This window comes from Meriones unguiculatus, chromosome 19, assembly GCF_030254825.1.
Source record: "Meriones unguiculatus strain TT.TT164.6M chromosome 19, Bangor_MerUng_6.1, whole genome shotgun sequence".
In the NCBI taxonomy this organism is placed as follows: Eukaryota; Metazoa; Chordata; class Mammalia; order Rodentia; family Muridae; genus Meriones; species Meriones unguiculatus.
In genome coordinates, this window is record NC_083366.1 from 70600496 (window position 1) to 70621574 (window position 21079).

The following is a 21079-nucleotide window of genomic DNA, read 5'->3' on the forward strand; positions in this document are numbered from 1 at the left end:
CTTCCAGCTTGCATTTTTTTTAATTCTAACTTTATGTAATTAAGTGAAAAAGATAGATAAACAGAATCACTTTATCTAATCCATAGTTTAAATAAAATACAAAGGAGGCTTTGAGAAGAAACATGAGAACAAATATGGTGCCTTCTGAGGGTAACCATGTACTTTCAAAGCTCAAAAATGTAATTAGCAGACATCTCAGAAAATAAATCTCTGAAATTATCATGTATGCTCTTCAAATTTTCTTGTATGTTATTTAACCAAGGGCACATTCCTGTAGGCATAAATAATGACCAGCAAGTTTTAACTTGAAAATTGATCTTCTTGATCTAATCCATGCACTTTCCACCACTCATGTACATGTGTGTGTATATTTAAAATTAAACAGACATTATTCAAATCACACATTTGGTTCTCAGATTTAAGTAGTGAAGTATGAAAGCCTGCAATTCCAGGGCTTTTTGTTTTAAATGTATTCAATGCTAGGGTTGTGTGGATCTACCATAGGTAGATATTGGGTAGTAGACAGCTTTGGATGTTCATTTGCATTAGAAAAAGAGCTGGATTTGGGCAGTCCAGACACAATAAGTTGCTGATGTCACAATGATGATGAAAGATGGGGGAGGTTTGGCCAAGAGGGAGAGTGCCTGTTGCTAAAGCATGAGGACCTAACCTCGGTTCCTCAGAGCACACAATAACCAGCCAGTGGTGTGCAACTGGTGACAGGTGGAGCCTGGGACGCAGCTTCTCTGGCAGATAGGCCATCCACATCACGAAGTCCAGGCTCCGTGAGAGGCAAAGGAAGACGCTTGAAGTTCCCGCTGGCTCTCAGAAGGACATGTGCATGCAAGTGAGTGCCTGTGCACGTGTGCGCACACTGTTCTGAGAGAGAGGGAACGAATAAGACAAATGAAAGAACACTGTGAGGGCTAAACGAGAGGGAATGCAACAGGCAGCTCTTTGTCTGCCTTTCTGCCGTGAAACCATTCAGGGTCATGTTTAAGCATATCTGCACGGTGCTGTTGTACGCCCTAGAACAATTACTATTATGTGCTGTGACGATTCGGCACTCATAAATCATGGGCAGATTTTAACTCCTATTGAAAAATTAAATCCAAAAGGCCATTTTTACGCAACTCTGTTGATTTACAGAATGTAAAACAGATTTAAATGGTGCATAAGTTTTGAATAGAATAATCATGCCACAGAGAAAAAAATGTGCAAGCCCCATTTATATTATAAAGCAAATGAAGTGGAATAAAATTAGGAAACAAGGTAGAGGGAATTATCTCACATATATATTCAACGTTGTGAGTGACCCAGTAAAACCCAGTCTCTAAACATGAGGCTGCCCACCTCACCTTTTAGTGTTTCACTATCAATACAGAGATGCAGTGATGGATTATACTTGGAGTGGAAGAATTCAGCAAATCTAGGCCATGATAAGAAGGTTCTCCTAAAATAATTCACATTTCTATAAAGTGAGAGGTGTAGGAAGAAGCTGTGCATCTTTCTGAGCACATTTAAGCCACGAGAAAATGAAAGGCTTTGTAGGAGTTGGCTACCAAGATGTTACAGCTATGTGAATTTGGAGGAAGGAGGCATTATAATTTTGATCCTTTTGTAATTAGAAGGACAGCAGAGTCAGCAAAAATTAGCATCATTAATGTACTATGGCTTACATTGTTTGTAAAGTCTGATATTGTGTAAAAAGCAAACAATAAAGAGCCAGTAATTCTAACATACTAAATTAATGTCTGTTGACAGTAGAGGAGGCAATAGGAATCATAGGGGCTTTGGAGAGTGATTCTACCGTGTAGGTTCCACTTTTCTGTTTTGACTTTGGCAACAAATTTGGTGTGAGGTAAGAAAGAAGCCAAGAGAAAGCTGTATCATCCACTTATTATCATTTTTACCCTTAATCATGTTCTTAACTTGGTTTTTCTCAGAACATAGTTTATTTTTATTTCTACAAAGTAAAATTGGGACAGTAACGACTACGAAACAAATGTTATGTTAGCTGCCATGTTTTTTTTTTTTCTATACTAGATTTCTATATTTTATTTATTTTTTCATCAATTACACTTTATTCATTCTGCATCTCCCCATAAGCCCCTCCCTCCTCCCATCCCAATCCCACCCTCCCTCCTCCCTCTGCTTGCATGCCACTCCCCAAGTCCACTAATAGGGGAGGTTCTCCTCTCCTTTCTGATCTTAGTCTGTCAGTTCACATCAAAAGTGGCTGTATTGTCCTCTACTGTGGCCTGGTAAGGCTGCTCCCCCCCCCCCCAGAGGGAGGTGATCAAAGAGCAGGCCAATCAGATTATGTCAGAGGCAGTCCCTCTTCACATTACTATGTAACCCAATTGGACTCTGAACTGCCCTGGGCTACATCTGTGCAGGGGTTCTAGGTTATCTCCATGAATAGTCCTTGGTTGGAGTATGAGTCTCTGGGAAGTTCCCTATGTTCAAATTTTCTTGTTCTGTTGCTCTCCTTGTGGAGACCCTGTCCTCTCCAGCTCTTACTATTTCCCAGTTCTTACCTAAAATTCCGTTCACTCTGCCCAACAGTTGCCCATCAGGCTCAGCATCTGCTTTGATAGTCTGAAGGGCAGAGGTTTTCAGAGGCCCTCTGTGGTAGGTTCCTAGGTTGTTTCCTGTTTTCTTCTTCTTCTGATGTCCATCCTCTTTGCCTTTCTGGATGGGGTTTGGACGTTTAGGGAAATGCAAATCAAAACAACCCTGAGATTTCACCTTACACCCATGAGAATGGCCAAGATCAAAAACTCAAGTGACAACACATGCTGGAGAGGTTGTGGAGAAAGGGGAACCCTTCTCCACTGCTGGTGGGAATGTAAACTTGTACAACCACTCTGGAAATCAATTTGGCGCTTTCTCAGACAACTAGGAATAGCGCTTCCTCAAGATCCAGCCATACCACTACTGGGCATATATCCAAAAGAGGCTCAAGTACACAAAAAGGACATTTGCTCAACCATGTTTGTAGCAGCTTTATTTGTAATAGCCAGAAGCTGGAAACAACCCAGATGCCCCTCAACTGAAGAATGGATGAAGAAATTGTGGTACATCTACACAATGGAGTATTACTCAGCAATGAAAAATAAGGAAATCATGAAATTTGCAGGTAAATGGTGGGATCTGGAAAGGATCATCCTGAGTGAGTTGTCTCAGAAGCAAAAAGACACACATGGTATATACTCACTCATATAGACATACAACATAGGACAAACCCACTAAAACCTGTGCATCTAAAGAAACTAAGCAAGAGAGAGGACCCTAGCTGCCATGTTTTTTAGACAAGTCAGCCTAGGTATGTGGCAGGGGAGTGACGTGTTATTTTAGAAATATGTGGGTATTCTTTAATAGAGTGCACCCATTGTTTATTACAAATGAATAAAATGTAAATAATGTTATTTGGTTTCTCGTGACTAAGAGTCACCACATAATCCCTATTGCATCAAAACAAAACCACATTTCTGACACTTTAGGAAACCGGGGCACTTCAAGAAGTAAGTCAGAACTTGAATCATGTTGTTTTATCTTTTTGTAAGGTTTTGCAACTTTATTTTAATGGGACCAGAGGCAACAAACTTTCTGCTACTATGTATGCCTCAGGCAAAGCAAGACAGACACTAGCAAGGGCAGTGGTGGGAATTAGGAATAGGCAGGCTTCGAAGCCTTGAACATGTTTCTAACCGAATATTTGTGACTAAGGCCATCTCTACACCTGTCTTTGGGAATCATAAACCCAGAACGGGGTGTTCTGCATCTTCTTTCTGCAGGAGAAAAGGGGGGCACTAGCTCTGGGGCAGGGTGGAGTTTGCTTTATCCAACAGTCCCTGAGCCAGAGAGTTTGTAACCTCCTCTGGGCCTCCCACAGAGTGGTTTGTTTGTTTGTTTGTTTGTTTATTTATTTATTTATTTATTTATTTATTTTGTGTGTGTTCATGCTTGAGAGTGTCATGTTGCCAGTAGAGGTCAAAGGACAAATTGTGGAATTGATTTTTGTCTGCTTGCTCCGTGGGTCCCAAGGATTGAACTCAGGTTGTCAATCTTGGTAATAAACACCACTCACTGAGCAATTTCCTCAACCCACACTTTTGAGTGTTTATATCCTAGAGAAGATGAGAGCCAGGAAAGCATGTTGGTGACAATCATTCATGCTTCATACAGGTGCATTTGGAGAACCCAAATTTGCATGTTGGGTAAGGCACTATATAAGAAACTTATATCTTTTTTGTTTATAACCTCATTTATAAGAAAGAAAAGCAGGCCTTTCTCACACAAAGTTTTAAGTCTACAGAACTTTTGGACATAAAGATTTTGTTTTGTCTGACACTTCACAGTGTGGAGCTGCTAAGGCCAACTGTCCACTGAACCTCAGCTGACCTTTAAAGAACAAAATAGATCCTTAAGGATAGATTGGTTCCATTAGAATCAGATTTTACCTCATGAATAAAATGCTTCCTTTTCCTCTTTGTTTCTAATAAAATAGAGACTCTTTTAAATTACTTGTTATTTCTGGAATTTTATAAATATGTGTATTATATTGTTCTCCTTGCCTAAATGAAATGACAGTCACACTTAGTATAGAAAAACTGGCTTACAGTCTTCCAGGAGTGACATATTTTGTGCTTTTGTTGTCAGTGGAGAAATTTCTGAAACTGAACACTATTAAAGATTTACATTCACTTTTGCAGTAATCTCAGTCAGTAATGTCATTTATACTTGCTATTACTTGAATGGACAGGGAGCAGAGACTTCTTCTAAGCAGCAAGTTAGAAGAGTTTCTAGATATTTGTAAAACTATTTCCAACTTCTTCTTTTAATAAGGAAGCAGATGACCATGGATGCTAACAAATGTTATTGAAACTACACAAATTTGAGCATTGTTTTATGAGTAGAAAAGAATTTATGTGTGTTTGGATTTGAGGTGGAAGTCACAAACATTCTCTTCTAGATGAATTATTTTGTCATTTTCAAAGTTATACAGTGCTTGCAAAATGATCAAGGTTTTGTTTCATTAGTATTTTGCCTTTGGCAAGCACATGGAGTGGAGATAAAGGAGACCAAAAAGGCTTAGTAGGCATTGAAAAAGCAGAGGATTAGTGGAAAGAGAGGATTCTAGGCAGTGGAATCAGGTTCTAAATTAAAAGAAAATTACAAGGAGTCATGGAGTCATGAGTTGGGTGAGATATAGATAACAAAAGGAAATATGTGCCACAGTTTACGGAAATCTTAAGAATATTTTTAAATTTTTATTTTATTTTATTTTTAATTACACTTTATTTACTTTGTATCCCCTCTCTAGTTCCCTCCCTCCTCCCCTCCCAATCTCTCCCTTCCTTCCTTCTCCACGCATGCCCCTCCCCAAGTCCACTGGTAGGGGAGGGTTTCTTTTTCTTCCTTCTGATCCTAGTCTGTTAGGTCTCATCAGGAATGGCTGCATTGTCTTCCTCTGTGGCCTGGTAAGGCTGCTCCCCCCTCAGAGGGAGGTGATCAAAGAGCAGGCCGATCAGTTCATGTCAGTGACAGTCCCTGCTCCCATTACTATGGAACCCACTTGGACACTGAACTGCCATGGGCTACATCTGTGCAGGGGTTCTAGGTTATCTCCATGCATGGTACTTGGTTGGAGTATGAGTCTCAGGAAAGACCCCAGTGTTCAAAATTTTTGGTTCTGTTGCTCTCCTTGTGGAGTTCCTGTCCTCTCCAGATCTTATTATTTCCCACTTCTTTCATAAGATTCCCTGCATTCTGCCCAAAGTTTGGCTATGAGTCTCAGCATCTGCTTTGATAGTCTGCAGGGCAGAGCCTTTCAGAGGCCTTCTGTGGTAGATTCCTAACTTGTTTCCTGTTTTCTTCTTCTGATGTCCATCCTCTTTGCCTTTCGGGATGGGGATTGAGCATTTTAGCTAGAGTCCTCCCTCTAGATTAGTTTCTTTAGATGTACAGATTTTGTGGGTTTATCCTATATTATATGTCTATATGAGTGAGCATATACTGTGTGTGTCTTTCTGCTTCTGGGACAGCTCACTCAGGATGATCCTTTCCAGTTCCCACCATTTACCTACAAATTTCATTATTTCCTTGTTTTTCATTGCTGAGTAATATTCCATTGTATACACAATTTCTGTATCCATTCTTCAGTTGAGGGGCATCCATCCACTGGCTATTACAAAAAAAGCTCTTACAAACATGGTTAAGCAAATGTCCTTATTACTCAGGTGTAACCAATAGGCAGCTCAGTCTCCAGGTAGTTGCCTAGTAAGGGGAACAGAGACTGTCTTTGACATGGACTTTGTTGCCTAATCTTTGATCACTTCCCCCTGACTGGGCAGTCTTGCCAGGCCACAGAAGAAGAGGATGCAGGCAGTCCCTATGAGATTTGATAGGCTGAGGTCAGATGGTAATGGAGGAGTCTCTCCCTTTCAATAAAGAAAATTTTAAAAGTACCTAGGAAGAAAACAAAAACAAACGTTCCTCCTTAAAAAAGATAACTAAGTTATTGTGCTACCTATAAAAGTGATTTGTCAATCTATACAGGACAATAGTTAAGTACAAGACTTCAATTGAAACAAACAAACAAACAAATTGCATTATTATTAAAAAAATAAGCAAAGCTAATACCTTCATAAAGAATTGGGTGTAACTGCAGAAAAACTATAGGGTAAGAGATGAATTTAGAAGCATATGATAGATTTGACCCTTGCAAGGGTGCTGGAAAACTCATTGTCTATGACTATACTTAATCAGAAGTGATAATGCCACAATACCCAATGAATACTAAAATTTGAGAATATTATATTACATTATCTTTTTAACAGACAGTTCTGAATATTTTCACTTGATCACTTAGTACCCTAAGTGTTCATGGGAAATATGACAGGCATTCAACATTCTCTGAGAATATACTTAAAAGTCTGGTAATCAGAAATTTCTTTTTTTTTTCACTTTTTAAATTTTTGTTTATATTTTTATAAATTACAGTTAATTTACTTTATATCCCCACTGTAGCCCCCTCTGTCAGTCCCTCCCAATCCCACTCTCCCTCCCTCATCTCCTCCCAAGTCCCTCCCCAAGTCCACTGATAGGGGAGGAGCACCTCCCCTCCTTCTAACCTTAGCCTATCAAGTCTCTTCAGGACTAGCTGCATTGTTTTCCTCTGTGGCCTGGTGAGGCTGCTCCCCCCTCAAAGAACCAGGGGGAAGTGATCAAAGAACCAGCCACTGAGTTCATGTCAGAGACAGTTCCTGTTCACATTACTAAGGAACCCACTTGGACACTGAGCTGCCATGTGCTACATCTGTGCAGGGGTTCTAGGTTATCTCCATGTATCCATGCATGGTCCTTGGTTGGAGTATCAGTCTCAGAAAAGACTGCTGGGCCCAGTTTTTTTTTTGTTTGTTTGGTTTTTTTTTGTTTGTTTGTTTGGTTTTTTTGGTTCTGTTGCTTTTCTTGTGGAGTTCCTGTCCCCTTCCAGGTCTTTCTATCTCTCCCTTCTTTCATAAGATTCCCTGCACTCTGCCCAAAGTTTGGCTATGAGTCTCAGCATCTGCTTTGATACACTGATGGGTAAAGTCTTTCACCGGCCCTCTGTGGTAGACTCCTGTCCTGTTGCCTGTTTTCTTCTTCTTCCAATGTCCATCTCCTTTGCCTTTCTGAATGAGGATTGATCATCTTATGCAGGGTCCTTCTTGATTGGTTTCTTTAGGTGTACAGATTTTAGTATGTTTATTCTATATTATATGTCTAATATCCACTTATAAGTAAGTATATACCATTGTGTGTTTCTGCTTCTGAGATATGTCACTCAGGATGGTCTTTTCGAGTTCCCATAATTTGCCTGCAAATTTCATAATTTTCTTCTTTTTAATTACTGAGTAGTATCTACAAATAATTGACATTTTCTCTTAAAAAGAACATACTATTGCATGTGTGTGTGACCGCAGGTACCACAAGCTATGGTATGACTGTGGAAGTCAGAAAAGAGCGTAGGAGTGTGTGTAAGACCCAGAGACTGAACTCTGGTCATCAGTGTGAGCAGTCACACTGGCCCTGAAATAGACACTTGCGAATTCTCCTGCACAGGATGGGTTGGTGGACTCCAGACAGAACAGTACTTTCAGTGCACACACGGTGGCAGAAGGTAAAGGACGTCTGCGAAGAGCGTCATGCTGTTCCTTTTGATAGGAACATGTAGTAAATTTGAAGGACAGTGGTCAGAGTGGCTGTAAATTGGCATCCATTTGTTGAAAATCTCACAGGACTGTTACTCCGATGAGTAAAACTGAATCTCCCAAATTTAAAGCAAAGCTGTGCAGTATTTTTTCTTCTCTAACATGATTCAATATCAATGATCTCTATTATTAGTGATCTGGACCCTGGCATCAATATATTCCACACAATTGATAGTCCTTGGATGGATCTAGGTAGTAGATACACTTACTCAAAGTTTATCAGGAAAAGAGCCCTCTCTGTGATAAGCAGTCATTTGGAATCTGTGGAGAACACTTGGGAATAGTTCCCAGGCCAAATTGCTGTGCTATTTATATCCATGACCTCCTTTAGGACTCTGTATTCACTGAGCACTGTAAAGACACGCTAAAAGGCAGTATTTGGGTCAGAAACATCAACCAAATGACTGTTACTAGATTTATTGTTTTTAAAAAGTGAACGCATGTTTTTGAGGCAGCCCTATCAGTCAGCCCTTAGTTAAAATTGTTTCCTTTCAAATCTCTGAAGCATTTTGTATAATTTACTTGGAATATTTTATTGGAACTCAACAAACTTAGGATCATTGGCTGTGTTCCATGCCACAGCATTCTTAGCACTTGAGGCGTGAGTATGTGTGTGTGAGAGTGTGTGTGCACAAATGCATGCAGGTGCACGTATGTATGTGTGTGCCTGCGTGTGCCCATATGTGTGTGTGCATATTGGTGAGTGTGTGTGTGTGTGTGTGTACACTTATGCTTATGGGTATGTTTGACCTAGGAGTTGTAACCTATGATTCTGAAAACTCTGGAATGTCTATTTCATCTGTAAATAGACTGGAAGACAGAGAGAGCTCAGGAAGGGTTCTGGATAGGCGTGTTCCCTTGTTTAGACAGAGGGAACTGTTGAGGAAATAGTGTAGTATTTTCAGCTCATTTCATGTTTGAGAAAACATAAGTCCTTGCACCTTATGAAAATAACTGGACCTCAAGACAAGCTAGGCAATTGTTGTAGATAGCCCTGAGTTTTACACTTGAAGCACTTGCTTTGATGACATTAAATATTGCTGTTTAATATTGACATTAAATATTGCTGAGGTATTTGAGCCTTGATAAACAGCTATCCTAGTTACATCTATGATCTCCAGGGCAATGAGAGATCCTCTCTGAAATAAACAAGATAGATCACTCCTGAGGACTAATATCTGAGGCTGACATGTGCACATATGTACCTACTCACATGTGTATAACCACACAAATGTGCCAAAGTCTCTCTCACACAGAAAAGCATTGATAAAGATTAATTATATAGGCACTATCTCATGAGGTGAACTAATGAGGTGAACTAGTGTAAACTCTGTATGAACACTCTATGGAATAAATACGCGGAGAAATAAAGGCGTACAGAGTATACATATAAGTTCATCAGACTTATGTTAAGATAGTCACATCACACCATGTAAGTGTTTCAAAACACTTACCTTCCAAATACCTAAAGTCACAATAGTTATCCTAAATAACAATATCGGGAAAATGTATGTTTAAACTGGCTGCAAAGCCATGTAATTCATACTAATAAATTACTCCCCTTTCATTTTGATTCCTGAAAAAAAATGAATTAATTTCAAAGTACATAGCTGGAAGCCTTGAAAAACTTAAAAATGTGTTAAAATAAAAGGGATTAGGCCTGGGAAGAATGCTCATTTGATCACAGTACTTATTGTACCAGGACCCAAATTTGGATCTCTTTAGGCCCCATTCAAAGCTGGACACAGGAGTCTACATTTAACTATAGCAGTTAGAACTGTTGATGACCTCACAATAAAGCTTTGGAAATCGGGGTCATTTAATATTGGATAAATATCTTAAATAATTAAACAGCAACAACTAATTAAAATGAATCCTGACAATGGAATTAGGGCCAGAAGAGTACAATAACAAGAACTGATAATTATTTATGTTCTTGCATAATTGTGACTGTTTTTGCCTTCTTATTTCACATTTTTCAAATCACATATAATTTTATTTCTGCTCATTTTACTTAATATTAGATAATGCATATAAAGTGTTTAGCTTGATTAATGGCATGAAGTATGAATTTAATAAATTTTGGTATTATAATTATTAAGAATAAGTAAAATCAGACCTGACATCAAACTACAGATGCATGCAACATTCAAGTTTGGGGCAATTGGAAAGGTAGGAAAATTGAAGATAAAAAAACAAAAGGTTTTGAAAGTACAACCACAAGTTTGAAGAATATATAAGGATGCCATTTGAAAGAGTCATCATTTGAGTCATCTAGGTAAAATACTGACAATTCTATTTTTGGAGGGATAATCAGATTCCACTCATCCCTAATATCATCTATAGGGATAATGAACCCCTGGAATGAGACATGAGTATTTGACTGGCACTGTGGGCAAACTCTACTGTGATTACACGCAGTTGTCTAATTGCTTAATCTGTTACTGTTTCCTTGGCATGTTTTTCAGCACTATTTTGACTGCAGATAGCGGTGTGTTTCTCTCCTGGCTCATCGTTACATGTTCGGCTTGTCTGGTTACTGCAGGTGGAGACAATAGGAGACGCATACTGTGTTGCCGCAGGGCTGCACAGGAAGAGCCTGAGCCACGCCAAGCCCATCGCTCTGATGGCCTTAAAGATGATGGAGCTGTCAGAAGAGGTTCTGACCCCCGATGGAAGACCCATTCAGGTAAGCTCAACAAGCTGATGTGAAGAAGAAAAAAACCGAACCTTTTAACGAACCTTTAGCTGGGCATGCGGGGATGGATGTGGTATTCAGAAATTCCTTCTGAATTGTACTTACTATAGTTGATAAATCTAGACAAGACAGAGAATTACTAGTGCAACCTCATAGGCCATGTTGGCGTAAATAAAAAGGGATGTGAAAGACAAATTACCATGAACTGAAAGAAAAAAAAAAGAATGGAAGAATTTGACCAAGGAAAAGGCCTTAATGTCAGTGAGGCTGATGAGGAAAATCAGGAATAAAAGTCCAGTGTCGCTCATGAGGGTCTGGACCTCAGAGTTCTGTGATTTTTTCCGTTGTAAAGCTTACTTCTTGGTTGAATGTCAGTCTCAGAAAAGACCCTGTGCCCAGATATATTTGGTCCTTGTGGAGCTCCTATCCTTTCCCCATCAGACTAACTCCCCTTCTTTCTTATGATTCCCTGTACTCTGCCAAAGGTTTGGTCATGAGTCTTTGCTTTGAAAACACTGCTAGTTAGAGTCTTTCAGATGCGCTCAGGAGACTGACATTCAACCAAGGACCATGTATGGACATAACCTAGAACCTCCACTCAGATGTAGCCTGTGGTAGCTCAGTAACCAATTGGTTTCCCAAAGTGAGGGGAACAGGGACTATTTCTAACAGGAACTCAATGACTGGCTCTTTGGTCTCCCCACCCCCGAAGGGAGGAGCAGTCCTGTTAGGCCACAGAGGAGGGCTTTGCAGCCAGTCCTGAAGATACCTGATAAAACAGGATCAGATGAATGGGGAGGAGGTCCCCCCCATCAGTGGACTTGGAAAGGGGCACGGTGGAGATGAGGGAGGGAGGGAGGGAGGGACTGGGAGGGAATGAGGGATCGGGACACGGCTGGGATACAGAGTTAATAAAATGTAACTGATAAAAAAAATAAAATAAAAAAAAAAAAAGCTTACTTCTTAGGGATACTTACCAAAGTAACTTGAAAAACAGCAGCAGACCTGTCCCTTGGGCATTGCAGCTTTATAGTAGTATTATTGTCTTGTACAAATAAATGGCTCGGTTCGTCTCTAAGAATGACTAAGTTTATCTAATTGTGTTTCTGTCAATATCAAAAGAGTAATCCCAGAATTGTTATTACTACAAATCCTTGTCAAACAGATAAGAAGGAGAGAGTAGAGGGAAGGAAAAAAGAAGAGGAAGGGAGAGAGGGAAAGAGAGGATAGATGGTAGATATGATAGATAATAGGTAGGTAGGGAGAGAGGGAGAGAGAGAGAGAGAAAGAGAGAAAGAGAGATGGATAGAGGAAGGGAAGGAGAGAGAGAAATATTTTGCATAAAAACCTAAAGAAACCATAAATGGGTCAAAACCAGCAACACTATTACATATCAAAATTACCAGAAAGAATCAAACTGACACTATTTAATACAGTTAAATAAGAGAAGCTGTGTGAAAAAGGAAAAAGATTTGAAAAGTGACGGATATGCTTTTATTCATCAACACACTATGTTAACAATGGAGAGAGAACTTGAGTGGGCTCTGAAGCCTGTAATACACAAATGGAGCAGAATAAGTAGGCTAAAAATTAGTACTGAAAAAAAAATTTGTTAGTAATGAGACCAGATAAGCAGAAGTGAGTCAATAAGAACAATGGAGTGAGAAATGCAAAATATATAAACGATGCAGCAAAAATGATCAGGAAATGCATCTGTATTCAGTGGGATTTGAACTGAGATACACAAGGAATGCAAAAATAAAAGTAAAAAAGAAAATGTTTACTAGAACTATTAAAAGACACTAACCAGCTGTCAGACAAATGAGTCCTAAAGAATTCTAGAAAAGATGATAAAAAGGAATATAAAACTAAATGTCTCTAGATAATACTGAAGTGATTCAGAGGAGAAGGGCATGTGACTATAAAAGAGACATTGGTTAGTGGGATTAAAGATGAATAATTGAATAAATGGGGACAATTGTAAAATCATGTGGGGGAAATAAATCTGAAATTTGTTTTGTATGTAATTCAATTCCAGGACAGACCAATGTAAAAACACTGCAGCATAAAAGCATAAATATGTAACTAGTGACTTAAAGGAGAAAAAGATACATGGTAAAATAAGATAAAAAAATAACACTTATCATAAAAGGAGAGTTGTATAAATTTTGCTACAATACCTTTCTTTTCACTGAAGAGAGTAATGAGCAACCAGAAAGCCACCAGAATTTTAAAACATATATAATTAATAAAAATAATATTAGTTAACCTCATCAGTAATTAAAGTCACATACATAATAACACTACGGAACAGCACTTTTCCAGCCAGCCTGGTTCACCAGTCAGCCTCTGGCAGTGTCGCTGTGGAGAGGAGCCGGAAGAATGATTCTGAATGACAGCTGCTGGGCAGTGCTACTGGTGCAGTCCACTTGGGAACAGGAAAGTTTAATTTGTGAATGTCGTAACACTCAGCAAATCTTCTCCTTGAGGTTTGCCCTAGGATGTGCTTATGACTGTATGTAGCAGAAATCACATACAAGGTTATTTACAGGAACATTTTCTGTAATTGGTTCAATTGAGAAAACTTTTGCGTGAACGAATAACATAAGACGTTATACCTTAGTATACCATACAACTGGGAAAATTAATGACGTTTGCTGGTGACATAAGTGTGAGTGGGTGTAGAAAAGGGTGACGTGTCATCTAAGAATTCCATGTTACTCCATTCAGTCAAAGTTTATAATCTACAGAGTAAAAACAGCTCTTTATAGATCCCTGCACTGACAGAAAAAAAATGCAAATTTAAAAAAAAGCTACTGTCCTGAAATTGAAAGAAAGAGTGAGATTGACGAGGGGTCTGTAATAAGGGAAGTGAACACAGTCAAAATTGTTTACCTCATTGTTTTCACGGGTGCCTCGATGCTTATGTGTGAGTGTTTTGGAAGTAGAGGCCTCTGGATGCTCTTACTGTGGTTCTACTAGGGTGGTATGGAACCTTAAGAAGAAACCTTGAAGTTGTCATCCTAGAGCTTTTAAGTTTATGAATGGTACTTCCCATTATACAGGGAAATTACACCACGGAAATGCAGTCTCTGCTCTACTGCGAGCCACCACACACTGAAACTTTTAAGCCTATCAGCTTGGCAAACTTAATATGTGAAATTTTCATTGTATATTGAGTTTAATAATAGAGGTTTTAATGCTTGAAGCTGATCTCAGCATCAATGTTAACAAACTGTGGTGATCAGGACCAGGGCATTATATTTTATAGGGTGGCCCTCAGTATTCCCATCTGTATGTTGTGACATTTAAACCATCTCATGAGTCAGATAATCTTATTAAATTATAAGAGAAAATATTCATAAAGATTTAATAAGACTGGAGAAATAGAATTCAAAATAATAAAACCACCTTAACAATCCCAGCTTTGTTACTAATTTATAGTGTTGTGGAACTTTAATTCAGAGCATGGCTGCTCTGGTAAGAGATCACACCGAAGTCTTCTAGGTGTGTGTGATCCTGCTGTAATACAAACACACCCTTATTCCAGCAGACATGGGCAAGCAGATCTGAGTTCAAGGCTAGCCTGGTATAGAGTAAGTATCAGTCAAAGAAAAGCTTAGGTCCAGGTATAGTCATACATACTTTTAATCCCAAACAATGAAGATAAAGTTAGTTTGTAGAAGGAAGCACCCATGTTTGAAAGTGATGTCTAATTGACTGGCAGAAAGAGTGACGAATCAGAGTAGGATCCTCCCACTCCACGAGAGGATGCATAAATCTCACTTGGAAGAGGAAAAAGAATAGATAGAGGTAGCGGCTGAAGAGGGAAAAAAGGTAGGAGAGGGGACACAGAGAGTTAAGTGGGCGGAGATCAGAAACGGGGAGGGCAGGGGAGAGAGGACAGAGGCCTGCAGAGAAAAGAGAAGCTGAGAAGATGCGCCTCTCTGGCAAGCTGGAGACCTAAGTCAGGGTAGGCTCCCGGGACTCAAGCAGAGGCTGCTAGTAGCAGAGGCATAGAGACTCAAGAGGACACTAACTAGACTAGTTTCCTAGTAGAGGGAGGGGAACATCAAACCACCCACAAAAACTTTGACCCCAAATTTACCCTGCCAATAAGATGTGCAGGGATAAAGGTAGAGCAGAGGCTGAGGGAAGCCCCAACCAATGCCTGGCCCAACCAAAGGCCCATCCTATGGGAGAGTGCCAATTCCTAATACTATTAAGGATATTCTGCAAAACTTGCAGACAGGAGCCTGTCAGAGTTGTCCTCTGAGAGACTCTATACAACAGCGCTCGAAACAGCTGCTGAGACTCACAGGCAAATATTAGGTGACATGTAGGGAGGCTTGTGGAAAAGTGGGTGGGAAGAGAAAAGGACCTGGAGGTGACAGGAACTCCACGAGAAGACCAACTGAGCCAACTAACCATGTCCCAGAGGGGCTTATTGAGACTGAAGCATCAACCAAAGACTGTGCAGGAACTGGGCCTAGGCCCCCTATAAAGGTGTAGCAGATGGGCAGCTTAGGCCTCATGTGGGTCCTCTAGTAAGGGAAGTGGGGACTGCGTGGGACATGGACTCACTTGCCGGCTTTTTGATAACTTCCACTAGGCCTGTCAGGCCATAAAAGAAGAGGACATGATCAATCCTGATTTAACTTGATGAGCTGGGTGGATGGAAAAGGGAGCTCTCCTTTCTGAGGAATAGACAAGGAGGGACACGGAGGGAGGGAGAATGGGACTGGGATGGGAGGAGGGATGAGGCTACAACCAGAATATTAAGTGAATAAAACATAAACAAACAAACATACAAATAAATAAAAATAATAGGCTCATAAGACTAAGCAAAAGAAAAAACAGACAGTTTTCTAGTAGAATTACAATATAACTAGTTCAAACTAAAAAAAAAAAAAAAGAACAAGAAAACTTCCAATTTTCTCTTCATTTAAAATAGAAAAAAAATAGGTTCCTTCTAAAGAAGAATAAATGTGGAGTGTGGAATAGTCATTACATCTGTATTATTATATTTTCAGATGGTTAAAAAATTCCCATGTAAATCAAGTATAAAAAAGTCTAATGCCTGCAACCTAGTCTTACAGAAGATACTAGAAGGAAAATTCCAACCCAACAAGATCAACTACACCCAAGAAAGCACAGGATAAAGATACCTTTACAACAAAAAAGGGAGAGAAAACAAGTACAGAAACACGTTATCACCACCAACTCCGCAGTTACTGGTCACTAATATCTACCAGCATCACTGGACTCAACTCTCCAGTAAAAAGACACTGACTAACAGTATGGTTGTGGAAAGAGGATCCAACGTTCTGCTGTATTTAAGAAATACAGCAATACAACAATGATACACACTACCTCAGAGAAAAAGGTCTGGAAAAAGGTTTTCCAAGCAAATGGACCTAAGGAGCAAGCTGTAGTAGCCATCCTAATAGCTAATAAAATAGACTTTCACCAAAAATTAATCACAAGATATGGGGAGGAACACTTCATTCTCATCAAAGGAAAAATCCACCAGGAGGACATCACAATCATGAACATCTATGTTCATTCCAATACAAGGCCTCCTGCATTTGTAACAGAAGCATTATTAAAGCTTAAATCATATATCTATCCAAACACATTAATAATACGAGACTTATGGAGCTCCTGTCCTCTCCAGGTCTTACTATCCCCCCACCTCGTCTTTCATAGGATTCCCTGTACTCTGCCCAAGGTTTGTTTATGAGTCTCAGCATCTGCTTTGATACACTGCTAGGTAGAATCTTTCAGAGGCCCCCTGTGGTAGGCGCCTGTCCTGTTTCCTGTATCTGGGCACAGGGGTCTTTTCTTGACTGATACTCCAACCAAGGACCATTCATGGATATAACCTAGAACCCCTGCACAGATGTAGCCCACAGCAGCTCAGTATCCAAGTCATTGTACCCTAGCAAAGGGAACAGGGACTGTCTCTGACATGAACTCAGGGGCTGGCTCTTTGATCACCTCCCCCTGAGGTGGGAGCAGCTTTGCCAGGCCACATAAGAAGACACTACAGCCAGTCATGATAAGACCTGATAAGGCCTTGAAATCATCGACACAGGAGACTACTTTCTAAAAAGAACACCAACAGTTCAGATTGTAAGGTCAGCAATTAACAAATGAGCCCTCATGCAACTAAAATTTTCTGTAAGGCAAAGGATACCTCAACATAACAAAACAGCAGCCTACAGATTTGGAAAATATCTTCACCAACCCTACATCTGACAAAGGGTTAATATCTAAACTATATAAATAACTCAAGAAATTAAATACCAACAAACCAAATAATCCAATGTAAAAATGTAGAATAAACATACTAAAATCTGTATACCTAAAGAAGCTAATCAAGAAGCAGGACTCTGGCTAAGATACTCAATCCCCACTCAGAAAGGCAAAGAGGATGGACATCAGAAGAGGGAGTAAACAAGGAACAGGACAAGAGCTTACCACAGAGGGCCTCTGAAAGGTTCTACCCTGCAGGGTATCAAAGCAGATACTGAGACTTATAGCCAAACTTTGGGCAGAGTGCAGGGAATCTTATGAAAGAACAGGGAGATAATAAGACCTGGAGAGGACAGGAGCTCCCCAAGGAGAGCAACAGAACCAAAAAATCTGGGCACAAAGGTCTTTTCTGAGACTGATACTCCAACCAAAGACCATGCATGGAGATAACCTAGAACCCCTGCACAGATGTAGCCCATGGCAGCTCAGTGTACAAGTAGGTTCCCTAGTAATGGGGACAGGGACTGTCTCTGACATGAACTGATTGGCCTGCTCTTTGATCACCTCCCCCTGAATGGAGAGCAGCCTTACCAGGCCACAGAGGAAGACAATGCAGCCACTTCCGATGAGACCTGAAGGACTAGGATCAGAAGGAAGGAGTGGAAGTCCTCCCCTAACAGTGGACTTGGGTAGGGGCATTAGTGGAGAAGGGGGAAGGAGGATGGGATTGAGAGGGGAGGAGGGAGAGAGATACAGGGGGGATACAAAGTGAATAAACTGTAATTAATAAAAATTAAAAATAAAATTAAAAAATGTGATACAGAGCTAAACAAAGAATTCTCAACAGAGAAATCTCAAATGTCCAAGAACCACTTAATGGAATGTTCAATGTCCTTAGTCATCAGAATGCATATGCAAATCAAAATGACTCTTAGATTCCATCTTATACCCATCAGAATGGCTAAGGTCAAAAACACAAGTGACAGCACATGCTGGCGACAATGGACAGAAAGGAGAGCACTCTTCCATTGTCGGTGGAAGTGCAGACTTGTACAACCATTTTGGAAAAAAAATCTGACCCTTTCTCAGAAAATTGGGAATAGCTCTACCTTAAGACTCTGCTATACCATTCCTGGGACTATGCCCTAAAGATGCTCTACCATACAACAAGGACACTTACTCAACTATGTTCATAACAGCTCTATTTGTAATGGCCAGAATCTGGAAACAACCAAGATGTCCAAAGGATGGAAAGAGAAATTGTGGTATAGTTACACTATGGAATACTACTCAGCTATTAAAAACAAAGAAATCATGAAATTTGCAGGCAAATGGATGGAACTAGAAAAGATCATCCAAAGTGAGGTATCCCAGATCCAGAAAGATACACATGGTATGTATTCACTTATAAGTGGATTTTAGCCACAGGATAACCATACTACAGCTCACAGACCCAAAGAAGATAAGTAACAAGGAAGACCCAAAGGAGAATGCTTTACTCCCACTTCAAAGTAGAAATAGAATAGATAGTGGAATTGGTTGAAAAGGGGTAACAGTGTGAAAGAGGAAACAGAGAAAAGAGGATCAATTTGATATCAGACCTTAGGAGAGCTGGAGGTGGAAGACAGAGAAGAGAAACCTTGTGTGAGGACTTTGCTATGACAAGCTGGAGACTTATGTCAGGGTAGACTCCTGGGAGGATATGAGGGTGACTCTAGCTGAGACTCCTAGGAACGGGCCATGAAGATTGGAGAGGTCACCATTTCTTCACTAAGACATGACTCTTCGTGAAGGAATGGGAACACCAACCCATCCACAAAAACTATGATGCAAAATTTGCCCTGCCTACAAGATATGCAGGAACAAAAATAAAGTAGAGATAATTGGCCCAACCTGAGACTCACCCCATGGAGACAGCCAACCCCTGACACTAACGCATGACACTGCAATGCTTGCAGATGGGAGCCTGGCTTAGGTATCCTCTAAAGGTCTCCATCTAGCCCCTGATGGAAACAGATGCAGAGACTCACAGCTAAACATTGGAGGGAGCACAGGGAGTCTTGTGGAAGAGTGAGGCAAGGACAGCAGGATCCAGAGAGGACAGGAACGCCACAAGAAGACCAGCAGAGCCAACTAACCAGGACCCAGGGGGTGGCCTGTGGAGACTGAAGCACCAAGCAAGGACCATCAGGCATGGGCTGGACCTAGGCTCTCTACACAGATGTAACTCATGGGCAGCTGGGTCCTCATATAGGATCCCTAGTAAGGGTAATGGGGATGACTCTGATATGAACTCTGTTGCCTGTTTTTTGACCACTTTCTCCTGGCAGGGCTCCCTACCCAGACCACAGGGGAAGAGAATGTGCTCAGTCTAAATGCAACTTGATATGCTGGGGGGGGGTTACCGAAGGGGGAGGGAGGTCCCCTTCTCTGAGGAGTAAGGGAGGGGCATAGGAGAAACAAGAGAGGAAAGATGGGACTGGGAGGAGAGGAAGGAGGGGGTTATGACCAGCATGTAAAATGAATAAATCAAAATTTAAAAATCGGTAAATAAACTCTTATGAAGTGGGTATCTCAGAAAGGAAAAATGAAACTACAGTACCAGAAAGAGAAAACACTGAAAATTCTGAGTGAAAAAGAGTGAGCAGATGTAGTGGTACCTTGATGATGGGGAGTGCCTTCTGGTCTTGTTAATGTAGGCACTTCAATGTTTAAAAGAACAGAAGTTGGAGCCTTGGTGTGTGAGGCAGATAACAGAAAGGAATGAGCTCCAATACAGTGATAATAGTTGAAGGGCTACAGTAGGAAAACAGAACTTTCCTCTGTCCACTGTCCTAAGTGGAAAAGACAGGGCTTCTCTGGGTTTTCAAATCCTAGCCTTAAACATCAGGCAAGTTTGGGACTCCATCCTCATGACTCCTAAGATCATGTGCAAGACCTTTGAAAGCTCAAGGGGCCCATGAAGTCTTGACACTTTCTGGGGTGCTATTGTCAGTTGGTGTCAACTTAAGGAGGGGGATTCAGTTTTCTTCAGCAAAGCAGTCCCTGAGAGGCTACCTCTGCTTGAGAAAATGGTCCTATACCCATGCACATACAGGAAGCAGTAAGAGGACCCTGTGGAGTTGTTAAAAGAACACATGAAGTTGCAAGGGACATGGTGGAGGAGTAGGGAGAGATGTAGAACAGGTGGACCAGGGAGTGGATTTGATCAGAAAACAATATATACATGTATCAAATCTCAAACAATTGTTTACTTTTGTTTTATCTTATGTATTTTACTTTATTATTATTTAAAAAAAAGAAAAAATAGAGCAGCAATTAAGCTGACTTGAAAGCCTTTAGTCTAGAAGATAATTTATTTTTCACCAATACTAGTCAACTTTGGCATTGAGCCTTTTTGCTCCATTGTAGGGTGAAAATATCTCAAACTATAATTTTTTATTAACAGGAGATATTTCAAATTCTATACACACACACACTCACATATATATATATATATGTATATATGCACACACACAGCCACACACACACACACACACACACACACACACACATATATATATGCTCAATGAATTTGAATTTGCCATTGACTATAGAAAGTGGAGAATTTTGTTTAATTGTTTTTACATTGATGAGCATTATATATTTTTCATGCTCCTTCATTTTTTTAAAGTTAACATGATATTTTTGGGAGGTTTTAGCTCCCTTTTTGTGCTTTGGTTTGAACATCAATGTAGTCATATTTTGCCAGAGCATTTACTAACTGTTCAAGCAAGTAGTTTGGCTTAAGTACCTGAATTGATTAGTAGTACACCTGATTCTTTTTCTCCTAGTTTTTTCTCATATGCCTCTTTGTCTGAAATTA

The 21079-nt window shown here is 40.1% G+C and overlaps 1 protein-coding gene across 2 annotated transcripts in view; it reads left to right on the top strand.

Moving 5' to 3' along the window:
- The window catches only part of Gucy1a2 (guanylate cyclase 1 soluble subunit alpha 2), a 267897-nt gene that overhangs the window by 158582 nt on the left and 88236 nt on the right, over positions 1–21079 (top strand). For both annotated transcript variants that reach the window (XM_060372667.1, XM_060372666.1), the window contains exon 6: positions 10804–10947. In XM_060372667.1, coding sequence (XP_060228650.1) covers positions 10804–10947 — 144 coding nt within the window. The remainder of the gene's footprint in view (positions 1–10803; positions 10948–21079) is intronic.